Source organism: Sphaerodactylus townsendi, linkage group LG01, assembly GCF_021028975.2.
Source record: "Sphaerodactylus townsendi isolate TG3544 linkage group LG01, MPM_Stown_v2.3, whole genome shotgun sequence".
Taxonomy (NCBI): Eukaryota; Metazoa; Chordata; class Lepidosauria; order Squamata; family Sphaerodactylidae; genus Sphaerodactylus; species Sphaerodactylus townsendi.
In genome coordinates, this window is record NC_059425.1 from 67242411 (window position 1) to 67262601 (window position 20191).

The window sequence follows — 20191 nt, forward strand, 5'->3', positions numbered from 1 at the left end:
GCATGCAAAAAGAAAGTCCTGTTACAAGCGCAACAAACTCGCTGAGAGCTACTTAGCCTAATGAGCTTAAAATCTTATTCCTGGCTGACATCTGTCAAGATTGAGATACATGAACGCTCTTAAATCCACTGGTTCTAAAAGCAGCAGAGCTCTTGAGCTACTGGTTTGCAATCAAAGGGGAAACTGCTAATCACTGTGCATTTTCATCATGAGAGGCACTGAAAAAGTTGGAGTTTGTATTTCTAAAAACCAGCAAGGCAATCCGCAAAACTGGGACTATTCAGGATGATGAAACCCTTCTTCACAACACTCAGATCATAACATCAACTGAACTTGTAAGTTTTTATTGTTCTTTGTTTCTTACTTAATGTTTTTCAGCAGCAAAGAAAGCTGGGAAAGGGGAGTAAAATGGGCTGCACTCCTTCTCATAGAGTCACTGCTAATCAGAATTCAGAATATGGAAGCAAACCTTTGAATAAGGATATCCTGCTGGTTGATCCAGACAGTGAAGCTGCCTCAGTTCACTTGCCAATCAAGGACTCCTCTCCTTATGATACTGATGAATTATGTCAGAGAGTAATTCAGAGTAAAGATCATTTCCTTGAAAACACACCAGATGAAGGCAAAAAGTTTAATTCCCTCTCCTTGTCTGAGGATCCTTTATTTCCTGAAGCTGAACAGGAAGAGAAGGGCATGGACAGATTGGTCTCAGAGACTGTGCCTGAACTGACTGAGACTTACCAATATGTGTCTGAAACTGTAAAGATAAAAAAGCAAAACTCTTGCAAATCAGAAAAAACTGTTCTGGAAAATAGAAATGAAAAGCAAAACCCAAAGAAGGGAAAGAAACAAAAGAATGGCAGGCAAGGAAAACAAGATCGCCATTGTAAAACCAAGGAGCAGTCCTGCGCGCCTATATGCAAAGAGAAAAAGGTGGATTTCCCAGATCTGCTTGTTAAGGCCCACCAGAACGCATATGCCTATCTAAACCCCAGCCTCTCCAAGTATGAAATTATCTTGTGCATAGCCCATCAGGCTACAGAAACACAATTAATTTTACAACAGATAGTAAGCTTTTTATTACTTCGTTTTGATGAAATCAACCACCTTCTGGAGGAAATGAGCAAAGATGGAGAAGACCTTCTCAAAGAAGTAGGTGGGGACCTATCTTGGCCTGTTGACAAAGGATATCCTAAAGAGCAACCAGATCTTCTGCAACAGTTATTGCAGTACACAGTCAACAAAATGCAGCTGTTAAATGGAACTGTGGCCCCTTTAACCTCTGAGGTTCTTCTGGAATCCTGCAGTTTTTTGCAGTCTGCAGGTAGCAGCTTAGAAGAAAAACTGAATGCAAAACAAGGTTTTGAAGAACGATTGCTCAGGACAATTAAACATCTTGAAGCAGCTATAGTTGGGTCTTCTCATCCTCACCCCAATGATAGAACTCTCTATTCTGAAGATAGTGGAATTGGTGTTGACAGTGAATCAGTCAAAGACTTTAATTTTCTTGATAAACAAGGAGTATATGCAGGTTGCAATTCTTGTTTGCCTCATCAACCTCTAAATGAGACCACTGGGAAGAGAACAGTATGTGGAAGAGAACAGAAGTTGACATGTGCCTCTGTATATGCTACAACTAGATCCCATGACTGTGCAGTGGAAAATCGTTTTAAGGATATATTTTACCATTCTGCTCATACTAAGGATGAAACATTGTTTTCTGGAAAAGTAACAGGAAGTGCAGTCAGTGTTCTCCAACATCAAAACCTTGACATCAGAATTCCTCTTAACTCCATGAATTCTGCTATCATTCATGAGGATGAATGTGAAGAGTGTGAATCAACTGAAACTTCTTCAACCAGTGAAGAAAATGATGACAGTAGCTTATCTGAGGAAGAAAGTGACAGTATGTTAGAAAAACGAAAAGAGGTGTTACCAAAAAGATTAACAACTGCATCAAAAGACATTAAACTGAGGTTTTCCACCAAACGAATGGAGACTCCTGAGAAGGAAGACATTATATTGAAAATGAAAGATGCCATCAGTGAAAAGATCAAATTTGTCCCTGGAAAAACTGAGAAGAGAGGATGGATAGAAGATGAAAATGGAAGAGCAGTCCAGGTGCAACGACCTAGTACAGCTTCTAGAAGTCAGAAGACCAAAGTGAAGCAGAGGCGGTCTAAATCTGCAGAGTCCCTTAAAAGTCAAGCTGAGGACCCAACTCTTCTAGAGCTTCAAAGGACTCAAAAGGACCTCAATAAAAAGTTGGAAATGTTTTACACACATAATGACAATAAAGAAACAAAACATAAATTGGCATCCATGAAGCAAAAACAACAATCTGAACTGCAAGATTATGAGCATGTTACTCATAGATCTGCCACTAATAAACTGAAGGCATCTCTGGCCAAAAATTTCAGCATATTACCTAGTCAAGATAAAGTCCCTTTGCTTAAGCAGGATCAAAATGCTATCAGAGAGAAGCCTGATGGAAGGAAATATAGAAAGTTTACCACAACAACCATGTGCTCACAGGAACAAACACATGAACCTCCTCGGACACAGAAAGTAGACAGTGTTGCTTGCGCTCCACCTTGCAAATCTGTTAAAAAGCTCATTGAAACTTTCAGCCCTGGTGAAGGTCTTGTGAAAACCATAAGTATGAGAACTTTGGGGCCAATAAAGTGTATCCAAAAGTTTGGACTTCCAAGCATTACCCCCAACCTTCCACTCCCAAGAGGGTTTACCCCTTTAAATCAGAAACACAGAATTTCACCAATAGGAGAATCTGTATATTTGACGGAGAAAGACAGACATGAAGAAATAGATGAAAACGACCAAGAAAACCTTCCACTGCCACCTCCAGAAATGTTAGAGGGCCTTTCGTCTGACTCAGCTGACTCTGCCAAAGGTGCAAGGACAGAAAGCGGCTATTCAGAAATGATCAACAAGCCTCCCAAGATGACCGAGCATTGCACCACTAAGAAAATGTCTCAAGTTTCTCAACGAATGAAAGCTTCACTGTTTTCCATTGACTTGCTACCAAGTAAGAACCGCAATAGTCCCAACTTCACTGCCAACAAAACATCAAAAAGCATTGCAGACTCCAAGCCGAGGAAGTGGTCCTTGGAGTTGAATTCTGCCGATCTGCCTGAGTCTCCATTAGTATCCCATGAGGACTATAAAATGAAAGAGGCTGCAGATTTGTACAGGCAAAACCATAAAATAATACTTCTTCAAAATCCCAAAGAAATTCCAGAACAGAATGAAAGGGATGCAGCAAACAACGAATGCAAAGCTCCTTTAGCTTTGGCTCAAAGGCAAAGCTCACCTGACTCAGCTGGGAAAAGTGAGACAACAATAGGTTTTGTCAGGCGAGTTTCCCTAGCAAGGACCCCTCCTTCTTCACCGCCTAGTGAGAAAAGGCTCTCAAGCCCACCACTACATCACAGACGCATTCTTCAGGCTTTTTGTCCAGTTCTTCACAGGCAACCTAGTCCTCCAGCAAGCCCCAGGGCAACAAGCCCTCCAACACAAAGGAAAATGCCTTCACCACCATCCCAACAAAAACTATCCAGCCCTCCAATGGGACGCAAACAACACAGCCCACCAACCCACCGCAAAGCATTCAGTCCACCGTCCCATCGCAGAGAGCCAAGCCCACCTCCTTTCTCAACTACACCTTCCCCACCAGCATCTCCATCTCGGTTGCATAAAGGATTACAAAACAACTTGGACTCTGGGGATGAGCAGCAGCCTGCCTCCCCAAAGATTGTCAGCAATGCACACTCAATATTTTGCCCAGCCACTTCTTCATTATTTGAAGCCAAGCCACCATTGCTGCCTAGCAGTTCCACCACAGATGCTAACCTCAGGGGCCATTCTGAAATATCTGCACAGAAGAATAAAATAGAGGCCAAGCAATATGGAGAGCAACAGAAAAGGGTGGTCATCAATGTTGCCAATCCCCAGCCTTTCATAAGGAGAAGCTTCTCTGACCGCAGGCCGGGGTTCCCGGTTCCATTGCCATTGTTTATCTCAGCTGCTAGCGAACCTGTGCTCAGCCAAACCAGGTAAGGGACATTTTGCTAAAAGGCTTTTAGTTGCAGTTAGATGTATAGCCTGCTTTATACTTAAAGCAAATGACAGCATTTTCTTTTCACACTGATATTTATTTATTTTAATTATTTATCATTCAGTTTCCATCCCGCCCTTTCCCGCAGGGCTCAGGGCAGCGAACAACAAGTGATAAAACAACTAAAACAACAACAAACAGTGGGACAACTATAACAGCTATAACAATCGTACAGGACTTCTTGCACACATGAGTAATGTTCCCATGAATAGGATTTGAAAGCTTGATTTAAATTGTACTGCTAAGATACACATGCACATTATTTCAATACTCAGGTGCTGCAGCTGCTACCTTGATTCCCCACATTCCCTGGCAGCCCACACCACAGAGGGAGAATCAGCTCCTGCTTGACTGTTGGCATGGCTGTGGGAAATCTAGGCTGAAATCTCTACATACCTCTGCAGCTTACTGAGTGGCCTCAGATAGCCAAGTCATTATCCTGTTTCACAACCCAGTCTCATATATTGTGAGATTAAAAGGCTTCTGTGCTTCTTGGAGAAAGGGTGGGATAAAGAAAGAAATAATAAAGGGTGGGAAAGTTATGCCTATTTTTTATGAGACTCTGATTTCCAATTTCGCATTAAAGTACAGCAGAAAATAGCCATATGTGGTGTTTCCATAATACATTTTGTCACCGTAGTTTAACACATGGGCAATATTTACTCCATGAGCTACTTCTCTCACTGCAATTTAAGACATATGTGGTGTGTGTGTGTGTATGTGTGTGTGTTAAAGTGCTATTTTATATGCAGCAACCTTATGAAAATGACCTCCAAAACATCCCATCATTAACAGCTTTGCTTAGGTCTTGAAAACAGAAGATCATGGTTTCCTCGACTGAGTTAATCCATCTCATGCTGGGCCTTCCTCTTTTCCTGTTCCCTTCATTTTCCCCCAGAGTATTATGGTCTTTTCCTGTGAGTCTTTTCATAAAGTGCAACAGTCTCAGTTTGATCATTTTAGCTTCTAAGGAGAGTTCAGGTTTGAGATTTGATACAGAACTCACTTGTTTATCTTTTAGGTGGCCCAGGACATCCATAAAACTCTCCTTCAACATCACATTTCAAATGAATCAACTTTCTTCTGGACAGCTTTCTTCATTGTCCAACTTTCACACCCATACATACCAATCTTGAATGTAGTCACCAGCGTAGCTGCCAGGGGATAGGGTGGGGCATCTTATCCCAGGCGCACACAGTGTGGGGCGGGGTGGGGTGGGGCGCAGGGCACACACATGCCCCAGGCGCAGTTCTCCTCACTACGCCCCTGGTCGCCAGCAATGTATCTTTTCACTTAAGGAGCTTTTCTACCTCCCTCATTGTTGGCCTTCCCAGTGTCATTCTGATTTCTTGGCTGAAGTCTCCCTTTTGGTTGACGATTGAGCCAAGGAACAGTCAACTGTAGTTCTGCTTGGACACTTTCACCTTTAACTTTAATCAGCATATCTCAAACTGTTATTGCTCCTGCAACCAATTTTCACACCTTGTTCATCTAAATCTAATCTGTCTTTCCTTATGGTATGCTCTGCATAGAGATTGAACATACACTGAAATAAAATACATCCTTTTCTGATACCTTTGCAAACTGGAAACAATTTTGTTTCTCCATATTCTGTCCTAACAGTAGCTTCTTGTTCACTTGTACATGGTTCTCTCTTCTTTATTTTATCCTCTCAAAACCCTGTAAGGTTGGTTAGGCTGAGAGGAAGTGACTGGCTTAGAGTTACGCAAGAAACTTCATGGAAGATTGGAAATTTGAACACAGGCCTCTCAGATTTTATACCAACACAACACGTAGTTAGCTCTAACAATGCTGTGAACTATGAGAAATCAGGAGTTGCCTTCAGCCTGTATACGTGCCCTACATGTATTGATCTCTTTGGTATAACATTTTCAGGCACAGGAGTGCTCTGCCAATCATTATACAATGTGGGAACTACCTGTAAGACTTATCTCACTCAGATTTATTTAGTCAAGATGCAGGAGTCGTTACCCAAGATTCATAAGAAACCCATGGGTGTTTTAGTCCTTGTAAAGTTGTAGGAAGCCATAAGGAGAATTTGTCACACTTGATGTGAAATCCATGAAACCAAGGAATGAACTTATTTTTCATCCTTTAGCCAGGCAATACAGATGATCTGCTTATCACATGATAACATGCACTGTATATACAGTGATATTTTTGATAATCTCCCAGGTTTAAGTAGTTATCACAAAATCCATGTGGGCATTTCTAAAAGCAGCAGCCATGCAGTTCCTCCTTCTCTCTCCCCCATTAATGTCTAGTACTACATGCTGCAAGATGATGGCATTATGACTATGATTAGGAATGTTGCAAAGCTTTAAAGAGGTCACCTAATTTCATCACCTTTTTCACATTTTTGAAGTCAAAATATTTGCTTGCACAAATGATTTCAACTATTGAATTATGAGATTGTCAAATGTCAACAACCGTCAGACTGTGCCCAGATTTTTTAACATTACATTCACCTTTTTCTAAACATACTTTAAGACTGAGAATTGAGACTGGTCTCCTTTCTCTTAAAGTTTGAATGTATGATGTTCCAATTCTTCATTACTAAAATAACAATAAATGAACAGTGCTAGATTACCTAAACAATTTTGTTTAGCAGATGCTGATATTCCTTTGGGCAAAAAAGAAAATAACTTAATTAGTAATAAGACATAGGTGAACTTTGCCTTAGTTTATTGTACCAAAGAGGCAAATTAAACTCTTGTTTAAAAAACTAGTTGTCTGGAAAGTATAAAGGGATTTTCTTGGTGGTATTGTCTTCATAAGTATACTTATTTTCTTGGTAGTATTAGCTTCATAAATATACTTATATTAGATAATACCTGCACAATCTGATGTATTTTTCTTTTTAGGAGGGCATTTATAACTTCAGATAATGTCATCTGCTTGCCTAGAAGAAACAGCTGCATTTGCTATTTCTGTTTGCAGGTGTCAGGAGACAGAGGGTCTCATCTGTTATTTGCTGAATTGTGCATTATACATCTCTCTCTTTCTCTCTCTCTCTCTTCCCCTTCCCATCCCCAAGGTAGTTTACAGAATTTCTAAATGTAACTTCCAAGAGATGCTATGAAAAACATTTCACTGATAGGAAAAATAGGTGACACAGCTCTTTTTTTCATTCATGCACAAAATATTTGGAAAGAGATTTGCTTCACAAAATGTGATTACGTGTTACAAGGACTCTCATACCTAGTGGTATATGGGCCACCTCATCATCTGATATTATTCAGTTGATCATTTTATAACTGATTTTATGGTTTAAGTTGTTCATTGCATATTGTTTGATGTAGGGTATATGTAAAATTTGTTTCCCTAGTTTGCGGTGACCATCCCATTGTGAGGTTTCTGCACCAACAACCAATGGCCAAGTGTGTGCAACGAGGGCAGAAAAATTGCCAATGCCAATTTTCACCAGCTCACTTCAAGAATTCAGCTTTTCATAGAATCCAAAAATGAATTCAGGAGTTTATCCCAAAATAACTGAGTACAGAAATAAGACCAATATTCTTTTATTTATATTCAGAACATTTTTATTCTGTCATTCTACCCAATTTAGGGTCCACAATATCAGTGTCAACAAATCATTCCATTTTTCTTCTTGTGCGAAATGCATCACTAACCCAAATTAGAGCTGTAGCTGCTGCTAGGCTTCATAAGTACCAATGGAAGAGCTGTTAGTTTATTTCAGTGTTTAAGTCCTGATAACTAATGACTAATATCTTGCCATGTAATGGGACAAGTTACTCTGCTCTTCAGAGTCTAGCCTTTGGCTGGAAACCAGCTCTGAGGAGTGTGTTACCAGATCACAAAATGTTCAGCTCGTATAAATCCAGCTAATCTGTAATAGGATTTGTGCGTTTGTAGAAGGATGGGACAGGGAGTCTATTTCAGTCCACTGATGGATATCAGATTAAAGGACTTCCCACAGGGCAGCAGCTAGGAGAAAAGCTTAGTTGAAATGCCATTCGAATACCCCACTTAACTCAAAGCTGTAACATTAAACCAGTGACTTAGGCTGATTCCGCATGGGCCAAAAACAGCAGTTTGAAAACGGTGTGAAAATGGTGTAAAAGGGTTTAAAATGGTGTAAAAGGGTTTATACTGTTTTCACACCATTTTCACACCACTGTTTTTGGCCCATGCGGAATCAACCCTAGATCCAGAAATCTGTATCTGAATCTTTCCAGTCTGGGGTATGTTTATGCTAAGTCAGGACCCCATCAGTCCTTCCTTTTATTATTTTTCTTTAAATGGATAAAAGGTGTGCTAGCATTCTACTTGTAAAAAAATGGGCCTCTGATAAAATTGGCTCATAATCTGAACAAGAACAAGACACAAACCAAAAGGAATAAAGGATGATCAGATACACATGCAGATTACAACAATGTGTGCTTTTGTGTGTATGTGAAAGAATATGTGCTACATCTGCCTGTTTGTGTATACTGTTTATGTGTATGTGTATATATGTACTGAATTCCCTTAAAATCCTACAATAGCCTCTTTTTTTAACCTTCCTACTGACTAAGGACTTCTACAAAAATGTCTTTTACATGTAGCAGTATCCACCGTAGTATGTTGGACCAGCAGAAGTCAGATTGCTCACTTATTGTCCAGGACTGAGGACAATTTCTGATTTAAAACAAACAAATAAAACCTTCTGCCTTTGGAGGAGCACATGCTAGAATACAAAGTTCACATTTTTAAGGAAATATGATCAGGAAATAGGAATGTCCTTGAGAAATCAGTGTTGGTTTGCAATGTGACCCCATATTTGAGATATTAAGAACTCTTATGGCCAGTAGATTTTAAAAAAAATATTTTTCTTTGAATAGTTGATACACACACACACCCCTCATCCTCCACTCTATTCAGTGGTGGGATTCAGCAGGTTTGCATCACTTCGGCAGAACTGGTTGTTAAAATGGTGCTTGTAAACAACCAGTTGTTAAATCATTTGAATCCCACCACTGACTCTATTCTGTATTACAAAGTTTTTTGAAAAGTAATATCAGTTTCTATAGTAATTTGCTGTGTGTGGTCTGCTGTTATAGAAATGCAACTCCAAAGTGACCTTATACAGACATAATTAATTGTGTAGGGGTCTAGTTCTTAGCCGATGTACCCCATGTGATTGCTATGGATATCGCTACTTGGAGAAAAATATAAAGACATCCTCAGCAAATCAGCCATGTATCCTTCATTGTGTGAGCCAAAGGAACTGGGTTTTTGATTTAGTTTAGAAAATAGACAAGTAAGGATGATAGCATAAAGGTTTAGAAAATGGTATAAAGTGTGCAGAAAGTGTATGAAGAGAACTTATTCTCCCTCTGCCATTATACTAGAATTCAGAGTCACCCAATGCAGTTGATTTAAGTAGAGTCTGGACAGGCAAAACAAAAAAAAAGGCATTTGATTTCGCAATGCATAGTTAACTTGTGGAACTGGCTGCTATAGAATACAGTAGTAACCACTAGTTTAGATAGCTTTTAAAAGGGGTCAGGCCAGTGGTGGGATTCAAACATTTTAACAACAGGTTCTTATGGTGGTGGGATTCAAATAATGACTGTTAAAAAGTATTTTTAAAATATTTTTAATATTACTTTTTTATTTTAAGTATTAAAAAATACTAGTACTTAATAAAAAATATTTTAAGTATTAAAAAGTGATATTTTAAATTTTAACAACAGGTTCTACAGAACCTTCAGAATCCCCTGAATCCCACCTCTGGGTCAGGCATATTCATGGAAGTTGGAGGATGAGCCTTTCAGTGGGTATTTGAGAGTTACTTGCTTGAACTCTGAGGAAGAAAACCAGATTATAGATATTTTAAAGTAATAAATAACAACAAGATGAATCTTTCATATTCAGATGCTGCTTCTCAAGGACTTAGGTAAGGGGGGTTTCCCGGGTTTAAACTCCCCCATTACATGTCTGAAGCTCCGCCCCATATGTGGTTTTTTTGTATTTTAAGTGGGTTTTTTTCAGTTTTTAGGCTAGCAACACCAAAATTTCAGGGATTTTTTGGGAGACTCTCTTGATGATACCACCCAGGTTTGGTGAGGTTTGGTCAGAGGGTCCAAAGTTATGGACTTCCAAAGAGTCCATAATCCCATCCCCCTTTGTTTCCAATGGGAGCTAATAGAAGATGAGGGCTACACCTTTGAGAGTCTCCTGAAGATACCCTGAAAGTTTGGTGATGCTAGCTTAACAATTGCATCCCTGACAGCAGGCACCTCCCAAATTTCCCCAGATTCTCCCTTTAAATCCACCCCCTTCAGCATGGATTTAAAGGGAGAATCTGGGGTCCCCAGATACAACAACATTGAAAGTGATGCTGTTTCAGGGTGGGGGATAATCCACCCCCAAATAGCATCACTTCCAATGTTGTTTAAACTGGGAACCCCAGATTCTCCCTTTAAGGTGGATTTAAAAAGAGAATCTGGGCTCCCTAGTTTAAACACCATTGAAAGTGAAGCTGTTTGCGGGTGGATTCCAGCATCACAGCGACTGCCTGGGGTGGGGGTGCAAAACTCAGATTTTGCACCGGGCTCCATTTTCCCTAGCTACGCCTCTGCCCAGAGGGGAGGGTAGAAGGGACTGCCCGCTGCCAGCCCTGCCCTCAGAGAGCTGCTTTTATAAGCACTGAGGTCAGGCCTTGGGGAGGTGTGGCCATACCCCCAGGGCTGGGTGGGGGCATGGCCCCTCCCCCCAAACCCGCCCCATAAAAAATCTATACCTACGTCCCTGCTGCTTCTACTCTGAACCCCAGTTATTGCAGGCATGGCGGTGTGCAAGAGCAGAGGAAAGATGTTGCCTTCAACTCCTGTTTATGGACTTCCCAGAGACATCCACACAGGGGGCATTTTATGTAGGGCATGGAGCACTTGAAAAGCAACAGTATTGGATTTCAAGCTGCATACAGTATCAGCAAAAGAGAAGCAGTGGAGTTGGCCAAACTGAAGTATAACACTGGGCTAAATGAGTTTAGAGGGTCCAGGCAAGGGAAAGCAACAGACATTCCTCTAATGCAAATAACCGAACTTATAGCCAAAATTATTTCCAGATTAACTGCTTCCAGATTCACTCCATATGACATGGTCCAAAATTCCTCTGGTTCTCAAGGACGTTTTGAAGAACTTCATTTTAGTAAAAAAAAAATTGAGATAGCTGGTAATTGCATACTAATCAATATCTAAGGACAAGGCCTTTGTAAGAGGCCTGGTGGTGTTGCTCATTCAGGAGTAAAAATGGTCTTCTTTTAGGTCCAACTTCATTCGCCTTTTGTCTTAAGCACCCTTTGTCTCCACAGCATGGAAGAGAAGTCCAAGAAAGAGGGGGACCCTGGGAATCGCACATGTTTCTCTGAAATCAAGGGAACAGGCAAGTCTTCCCATCTTGATCTCTTCATTGTGGGCCAAGGACTCCAGAAGGATTAGATGGAGCCAAGGACTGAGAATCTTTACATGATCAAACATCTGTCCCAAGCTTTTGAGTTTTTTTTTAATGTGTAAGTTACCCTTGCTAAAATGGAATGGATATTGGGTGGAAATATATTATGCTGAAAGCTACTGAAAATCATCTACTCCCGTCCACCACTTAAAAGTATGATCATCCTCCGTTTGGCACCCAAAAAGTAATGTATACAGTACAAGTCACCATGAATCACAATAAGGGAGCATGCACACCAAATAGAAGTACCTACAGAGCAAATAGCTCCAAATGACTTAAGGGAGTTAGCCAATTTACATATGGGGGAGGGCAAGAACAAAACAATGTCTAGCTCTGTTGTATCATATCTGACTGTTTGGACGTTATTACAAAATAACACTGAGTGTGTGCTGAAGTATTTAAAAACACCATTTACAATCCATTGCTATAAAGAAAGAAACCACTATCAAAGGCTGTACTATCTAAAACTAAGAGGTTATGGCATGTTTGCATCAGCAGAGTTCATATTCTTTGATATGTGAAACAAAAAGTAAGCAAAAATCAAGATTTTCCCAAAGCAGTAATGAGGTAGAATGAATAAGTGATTTTATTACAGCACTATGGACTTTATTCCCAGCATTCATGATGACTTGTTCATACTGTGTAAATGAAAATAATGTCCAGAGAGAAGTGATCCAACATCTCTCATAGCAAAACCTGAGTAGACATGGCATCTGGTAGCCAGAATTGACCAGTACAGACAAACTGTAAGACGTGGATGCATGTTAATATATCCAAATTGTTTCTGACCTTTTGCTCTTCATTGGCTTTGCAACATGATTGGTGCAGGGGACTGAAGGTCAAGCAGCAAATAAAAAATAATGTATATTAAATGATAACTCTTAGATTGTCTTTCTTTCCGAGGTCTAGCTTTTCAGTTGAGTGTAACCTTAGATACTGGGTAATCTTTTTTCTCCCCCATCTCAGAGTACAAAGTTTCATCCTGGTTAGAGTAAACACATTGTGCCCAGTCAGGCCATTTTGAAAGCATTCAGAAACCTGTACATCTGAGTATTCCATAAAGCAGAGGTAGGTCACAATCAACTGAGCTCTTCTGTCCCTTTGTTAACATTCATTTGGTTCATAATGTGTGGTGGACTAGAAAGAACTTTCTGATGTGCTATATAATTTTTTAGAGACACTGCTTAAGACATAATGATGATAGAAATGAGGATACAGGTGGGACACATATTTGTTGATGGTAAAAGGGGAATAATTGCATAAATATACACATCTCCAAATTTTTATATTAATTTATTTTATAAGATTCTGTATTGATTTATGGCTTTTAAAATTTCTGTAAAATCACATGTATATTTGTGTAAATGTCACACTTTGCACCAACTTTGTATATTTGTGAATACAAATAACTTATTATTTATTTAAGAGTATATTTGTTGCTTTACCAATCCACTGTGAAAAATCTAACTCCACAATAAATTCTTTTCATTTTTAAGTTGTAAAGATTGCCTTCGTAATTGTATTGTGTTGTAGCAAGAGATTATTAGTGGAAATACAGCCTTGAACTCAAAGGCATAAATAACACGTGCAGCCTGGTTCTCAACACTGGTTTAATAAGATCCTGTCTGCTAGGCTTGGCTCAGTGGGGTTTTCCAAGGCTGTGTTATAAGCATGGTACAATTGTTTCACAAATATCTTGTGATCTATTTGGTCCTTTTCTTTTTACTAATGGAATTACTAAATTCCCTGTCCATTTAATTGTGTATGAAAACAGGGGGACCCCGCAGTCAGTGCTGCTCAAATCTACAGTAGCCCCTTTTAATGCTTTTTTCTTTCAACTGACAGGTGATTTGGACATTTTAGAATCAGGCTTCCCACATAGCTCAACTGAGTCTTATACATCTGTTTTAATATGCTAGGAAAAGTTGAAGGTAGCAAAGAGGATGACCTCCAAGCATGGTGAGGTTGACCTTCAATAAAGCAGTGGGCCAATCAGTCGAATCGACCCCGCTTTCACAGGGGTAACGCCTGTAAGACCATCAGGAAAACAAGTGCTTTTCATATATTTTATATATACCAATCTTATGGTTGGGGTCACCACAACGTGAGGAACTATATTAAGGGATCGCGGCATTAGGAAGGTTGAGAACCACTGCTATAAAGGAAGCCATGACTCTCAGTTTGCAAGACTTGATGATGGGATATTTGGAGAATCACTATGGGTTACAAGTGCTATATAATTTCACACACACACACACACAGAGTGCAAATCCTATTTATCAAGTTTTGTTGCATTTTAGATTTACATTCTAGTTTGACCAAGAGATAGAGCATGATAGGACCAAGAACTGAAATAGCTGAGAACATGCAGAGAGAAGAAGGATTGATTCTCCAAGACTAGGGTCATCAGGGATAGTGCAGGTACATCTTTCATCTGCACAGTGTTCCCAAGAGAAGTCATTTAGTTTATTCCTTGCAAGTGAATGCAAAAGTAAAGTAGAACATTTGGGAACACAATTTCACAACCTTCCCCGCTACAAATGAGTGGCCCAGCCCCTAATGATAGGGTTCTTACAAAGTAAAGAAGATTCAGAGATCCACATCTGTTTTGTATAACTACCCACCATAATGCAATACACATTTTGCTAGTTTACAAATAATGATGTGGTTATTACTCATGTCCCAAATTCACTGGGAGCTATAGGACTGAGAAAACTCACATCAGAATTAACTTCTCGAAAATTAATTGTGATCAATAGCATTTTTTCATTAGAATTCCAAATGGCAGCTTTTTAAAAGTAAGCCCCTGGCTTGGACATACTGTTGCTTCCCAATACAAAAGAATATATCAATAAACATCTGACATTAAAAATGGCAATATTCACCTTTGAGTGTTGATCACTGTAGCTAATGTAAAAGTCAATGTTCTCCAACAGAACTTATCACCAATTGCTACTATTGTGAATGATCTCTGTACATTACTTCACTATATTTAAATTTTAATTTTCTCTTACCTTGTACTTCCTGCATTTCATGGTCTTTTGATTCTACTAATCACAATTTTTTTCTTTGCAATTTTCTGGATGCCTGCTAGTATTGCATAAAGGGGGCTCACGTCCATAAAAGCTTATGATAGAATAAAATCTTGTTTGTTTTTAACATCACACAGGATCTGTTTGTGCTGCAACAGACTGACACAGCTATTCCTCTGGAATTATTGCTTCTGCCGTGACCCAAGCCAAAGGTCTCAGCCAAATTATGATCAATACATCCACTTTCTCCACTAGCAGGTTTAGTTTGTATGCACAGGCAGGATCCCAGAGGGAAATGGTTAATGCACAGTGAAATTGCTCATGCAGTTCTCATCACATTTCACTTACCTTGCAAGAAAGTTCAAGAGGTGTTGGCTTTCTCGGCACACTCACCAGGCAAAAGCAGCCCTTCATCAGCAAGGTTTTAGTTAAACAATAGCTATGGTGCCACTAAGATCATGGGTACCTCTTAAATTCTAGATGGCATGAAGTCTAAATACCCTCGTATGTAGCAATGCCAACAATTCCTCTCCCCTTCCCTCCCTCCCTCCCTCTATTTTGTTTTGTTTCTTTCTTACAGTGCTTGGAATGAAGAATATAGATTTATTTATTTTAACTTGTTGAATTTTAGCACCATCTGGATGGAATTATATTAAATCTTTATAGGTTTTATTGATTTTATTGTTATCATATGTGTTATCTTATACTGGAAGAAGAGGACTTTGGATTTATATCCTATCTTACTCTAGCTTACAATTGCCTTCCCCTCCTCACAACAGACACCCTGAGAGGTAGGTGGGGTTGAAAGAGTTTTGAGAGAACTGTGACTAGGTCAAGGTCACCCAGCAGTGATGTATTTGCCTGGGCGCCCCCTCGTGGAGGGCACAAAAATTTCAGGTTCATTAGTGGGGTTTTTTTTGTATTTTTAGTGTTTTTTCCATTTTTGTCCTGCAGGGGGTGCAGGTTTTAGGCTAGCAGCACCAAAATTTTAGGGATTTTTCAGGAGACCCTCCTGATGATACCACCCAAGTTAGGTGAGGTTTGGTTCAGGGAGCCCAAAGTTATGGACTCCCAAAAGGGGTCCCCCATTGTTTCCAATGGGAGCTTATAGGAGATGGGGCTACAACTTTGAGGGTCCATAACGTTGGACCCCCCGAACCAAACGTCACCAAACCTGGATGGTATCATCAGGAGAGTCTCCTAAAGATACCCTGAAATTTTGGTGCTGCTAGCTTAACAATTGCACCCCTGATAGCAGGCACACTCCAAATTTCCCCAGATTCTCCTTTTAAATCCATCCCCTTCGGCATGGACTTAAAGGGAGAATCTGAGGTCCACAGTTTAAACATTGAAAGTGATGCTGTTTCAGGGTGGGGGATAATCCACCCCAAAACAGCTTCGTTTTCAATGTTGTTTTAACTGTGGACCCCAGATTCTCCCTTTAAGGTGGATTTAAAAGAAGAATCTGCACTCCCAAGTTTAAACACAATTGAAAGTGATGTTGTTTGGGGGTGGGTTCCACTGGAGGTGTTTTGTGAGAGATGATGCTGACATTTGTTTGGTAAATGTTTTGCTGGGGGTGATTTGTGAGAGATTTACATGCTTAATGCTTACTTGCACTGGCTTGGAGCTGGGGAAAGAGCATGGCTCAGTGGTAGACAGAGTGTCTGTTTTGATAACAGCAGGTCCTGGTTCAATCCCCAGCATCTCCAGTTAGAAGGATCAAGTATAGGTGTGAGAAACACCTCCTGGAGAGCCATATAGAGTAGGCCATTCTAAGCTTGATAGACCAATTGTCTAACATTACGTATAAGGTGGTTCCATGTGTTCTGGGTACGGAGAGCTTCAAGGCAAAGAAGCAACATTTCCCCCCATCAAGTTATGCTATGTGACAAAGGCCCAGGAAAGCAGGAAAAAAACAGAATAAATCCAAACTAAAAACTGAGCAGGTCTGGAGTTGGGGCATGCAAATTTCTTAAATAGATGAATATAAATAAATCTGCTCAAATTAGTATGCTTTACCCAATATTAATGTTATGAAGAAACTGAGGTATTTGGAAAGCACAGTGATAACATGAAGAGAGATCTGAGTTAGAGCCTTAACTGATGTGGAAAACCCCGGGCAGCAGAAGGGAGGGAAAGGCTGAATGAAAGAAAACAGTCTGGCTGAGCACAGACACTCTGCTCCGGGGCAGCTATTTCAGACGCTGCCCGTGTGCTTCCCAGTGTATCTCCATAGTGATGAGGATTAAAAAGAAACTTGCTATTTAAAAAGGCAACTTTCAATTCTCAGGAAGGCAAATTCTGCAAAAAATAAAGATGGGCCCTGTGTGTGGTGCCTGTGCTTGTAAACAGGTGCTGAACAGCTGAAACAAAGTGACCAGGTGCAAGGGCTTTCAGCTTCTTTGACACCCCTGCACAATATGATATTTCAAACTACACATAGCACTCAATTGCATGTTCTCTTTACCTGGGAGAAATATTTTCTAAAATGTGGTCAGAGACTCTAATCTTAACCAAAAAACTGGCAGAAGCTAGTGACCCTTCTGGTAAAAATTATTCCACCCCCCCTCCCCCCCCCCCACACGCACACACAAAAGCTGCAGAGGAAAAAATATATGGGTACTTGAATCTTCCCCTCTGAAGTTAGGACAAAAATGGGCAGGGAGAGGAGAGAAGAGTTATTACAGGAAAAATTACTGGAAAGAGTTAAGCTGATCCCCTTGGACTGATCTTTCACCCTGGTTGCAACCTTCATGGCAGATATTGTTACCTTTTTTAAAAAAAAAGAAGAAGAGAGGCAGAGTTGTAACCGAAGATTTAGTTCCTGGTCAGGAACAGCTATTTTCACACCTGCATGAAGACTTGGCACAGGCAACTGCTGAAATCCATACATCTGTACATCTCCTAAAGGGACAGCAACCTTCTCTCTCTGGGGATCCCTAAGCCTAGAGTTGGCGGGAGTATAGGAACAGGTGGGGAAGGATTGTTCAGCTCTATTTATATCCATCCCCTTCTCAAGTGGCTGTGCTTAGCACAGAGGTAAATGATCATGGGAGGAACAGAGCTGCTATGTCCTTTTCTGGTAACACCTTTCTGTTGGGACTTAGCATAACTAGCAAATTTGTATGTGGTACAGATCAACTGCTGGCCCAATTTCCTTCGACATCGTTTGAGTTTTTATATTTTTGAGCTAGGAATACAAACATAATGGACTGCTGCCTCTTCTAATATGAAGTTATAAGTACAGCTTAGTCCTTCGTACTTTGCTCAATATTTATCTATGATGGAAATTATGAATATACTGCTAAATTTCATTATCTTCCTCAAAGGGAAGGGAAACCAGACTTAACAGTGAACCGCAGCAGCACAAAGATAAATTCTTTGGGAGAGTTGGTTCATCTAGATTGCCTGTAGTTACCCCATTCTATTTAGCACATTGTCATCCTCCAGGGACCTCAGAGTGGCATAGGTGGCTCTCTTTTCTCCATTTTATCCTCACAGCAAACCTGTGAGGTAAATTAGGCTGAGAGTGTGATTGGCCAAAGGGCACCCAGTGAGCCTCCCTGGCAAAACGGGGATTTGAACCTGGGTTTCTCATATCCTTACCCAGCATCCAAATTATAGAGAATATCATAGCATTCAAATACCTTTGAACAATATGGAATTTCCAGCCAAAGAACTACAATGCAAAGAATGTTAAAAAATTAAAAGTGATATGGGGCAAAACTAACTGCCTGTTCATATCTCAGGAGCTTTTGTGGAATTCAATGACAGTGCCCAACCTAACATTAAAAAAGGGAACATACTGAAAACAATGTATTGTCGAAGGCTTTTACAGCCAGAATCACTGGGGTGCTGTGTGGTTTCTGGGCTGTATGGCCATGTTCTAGCAGCATTCTCTCGTGACGTTTTGCCTGCATCTGTGGCTGGCATCTTCAGAGGATCTGATGGTAGTGAAGCAAGTGGAGTATATATACCTGTGGAATGTCCAGGGTGGGAGAAAGAACCATTTGTCTGTTAACAAGTGTAAAGGGTGCAATTAGCAAGCTTGATTTGCATGTGTTGCGTGGGATCCACCCATTTAGCATGTGGGTAACCATGAAGATAGCATAATCAATTAGTGAGGGCATCTGCATTGTAGTAGCCTGACCTTTTTGATCCCTTTGATTGTTTACTGCCTAGAGTACATCCTTTGTCTGGGTGGTGTTCACTACTGAAAACAGCTTTAAGTCTTTTTGAACAAGCTGGATCACCATGTCAAATTCCTCTTCGAGATTGTACAGCCAGGTACATGATGGTGTGACCCTCACAAGAGTTCATATGACCCAGATTGTACAGATGGAAAGTTAGCAGCCATTTCTGTAATTGTGAATGCACTTTTCCCAGCATCTGTGATCACAAGTATGGCTACTGGATCCCATGTCTGTACAGAAATTACCGATACAGCAATTTACAAATTTGACCTCATTTCTCAATATTTGAATGAGCACCCCAGATGCTTCCCTTACTACAAAAGTATACATCTTTTTTTTTAAAAAAATGTCTGCTTGGTATCCAAGCTACCCAATACCATACATGATTGGTGTTCCAATAAACGTTAAGTGTCAATTCCCACTATTAGGCAACTTTTTCTTCTGCAATTCCACATTATAGCTCTTTTAATCCACTTCATTGATGGAGAAGGTTGGGATTCTTCATCACAAAATGACATTCAACTTTTCTGCAGAATTTCTAGGCTCTTTCTACTTAGTGGTGTAAAAAATAAAGTATAAATACTTTCAGAGTGTGACCGTATTGGTCTGCAGGAGAACAGCTACATAAGCATCCAGTAGCACCTTGGAGAACAACAAGTTTTTTAGGATATGAGCTTTTGAGTTAAAGCTCCCTTCAGCAGATGGGAAGGCTCATACCCTGAAAAACTTGTTAGTGCTACTGGACTCATATCTCAAAGCATATAGTCCATTGGGATGGCATACTTAAACCCTCCAAAAGGATATTTCATTGTTCTAGTTCTGAATGTACTTTTGAAAACGAATGCTCCCCAATCCCTGAGTGCAAAAATAAACAATGTAAGAGTGTGTGTGAGCACACACACACACACACACACACACCCTCAAAGCAGAGTGAATTCTGGGCTGCCCAACAGCCTTCTCCTTTCTCTGCTGTGAGTTTGCACATCTTCCAGCATAATAAAAGCCTTGTGAAGGTCAAGCCGAGTGGAAACTGAAACCCCCTGTTCGTCAACAGGGTGAACCTAGTTCAGACATGAAACTTGAGCAGGTGCAGGACTCTTGCCAACTCTCAACAGCACAGAGGCTGACTGATTTTTTGTTTGTTTGTTGGTAGTGCTAGGTAAAGAGGATCGTGATTCACATCCCCTCTGCTATAGCGGAAACTGGAAATTATGCCTGTGTTTTAGGTGATTTCCAGGAGCGGGGATTGCGGGGGGAGGGGGGGGTTGCAATGAAGAAAGTGTGCAGAAAACCTGTGTGTGGATGCCTCTGTATTCACAGTAGCAGTGAGAGCTACATGGAGAATA

At 40.4% G+C, this 20191-nt stretch overlaps 2 protein-coding genes across 3 annotated transcripts in view; one reads left to right on the forward strand and one right to left on the reverse strand.

The window, feature by feature from the left end:
* Window positions 1-15065, reverse strand: part of CLIP4 (CAP-Gly domain containing linker protein family member 4) — a 79141-nt gene extending 64076 nt beyond the window's left edge. Inside the window, exon 1 of one of the 2 annotated variants that reach the window (XM_048511892.1) lies at window positions 14998-15065. The gene's annotated coding sequence lies outside the window, so the exon portion shown is untranslated. Of the gene's footprint in view, window positions 1-14631; window positions 14914-14997 lie in introns of those variants that run through there. The other variant, XM_048511817.1, reaches the window with a different exon arrangement.
* On the forward strand, window positions 373-13120 carry PCARE (photoreceptor cilium actin regulator). Its single transcript, XM_048511515.1, has 2 exons — window positions 373-4073; window positions 11478-13120. The coding sequence occupies exons 1-2, from the start codon at window positions 409-411 to the stop codon at window positions 11602-11604; spliced, it is 3792 nt and encodes a 1263-aa protein (XP_048367472.1). The 5' UTR covers window positions 373-408; the 3' UTR covers window positions 11605-13120.
* Window positions 15066-20191: the final 5126 nt, after the last annotated feature.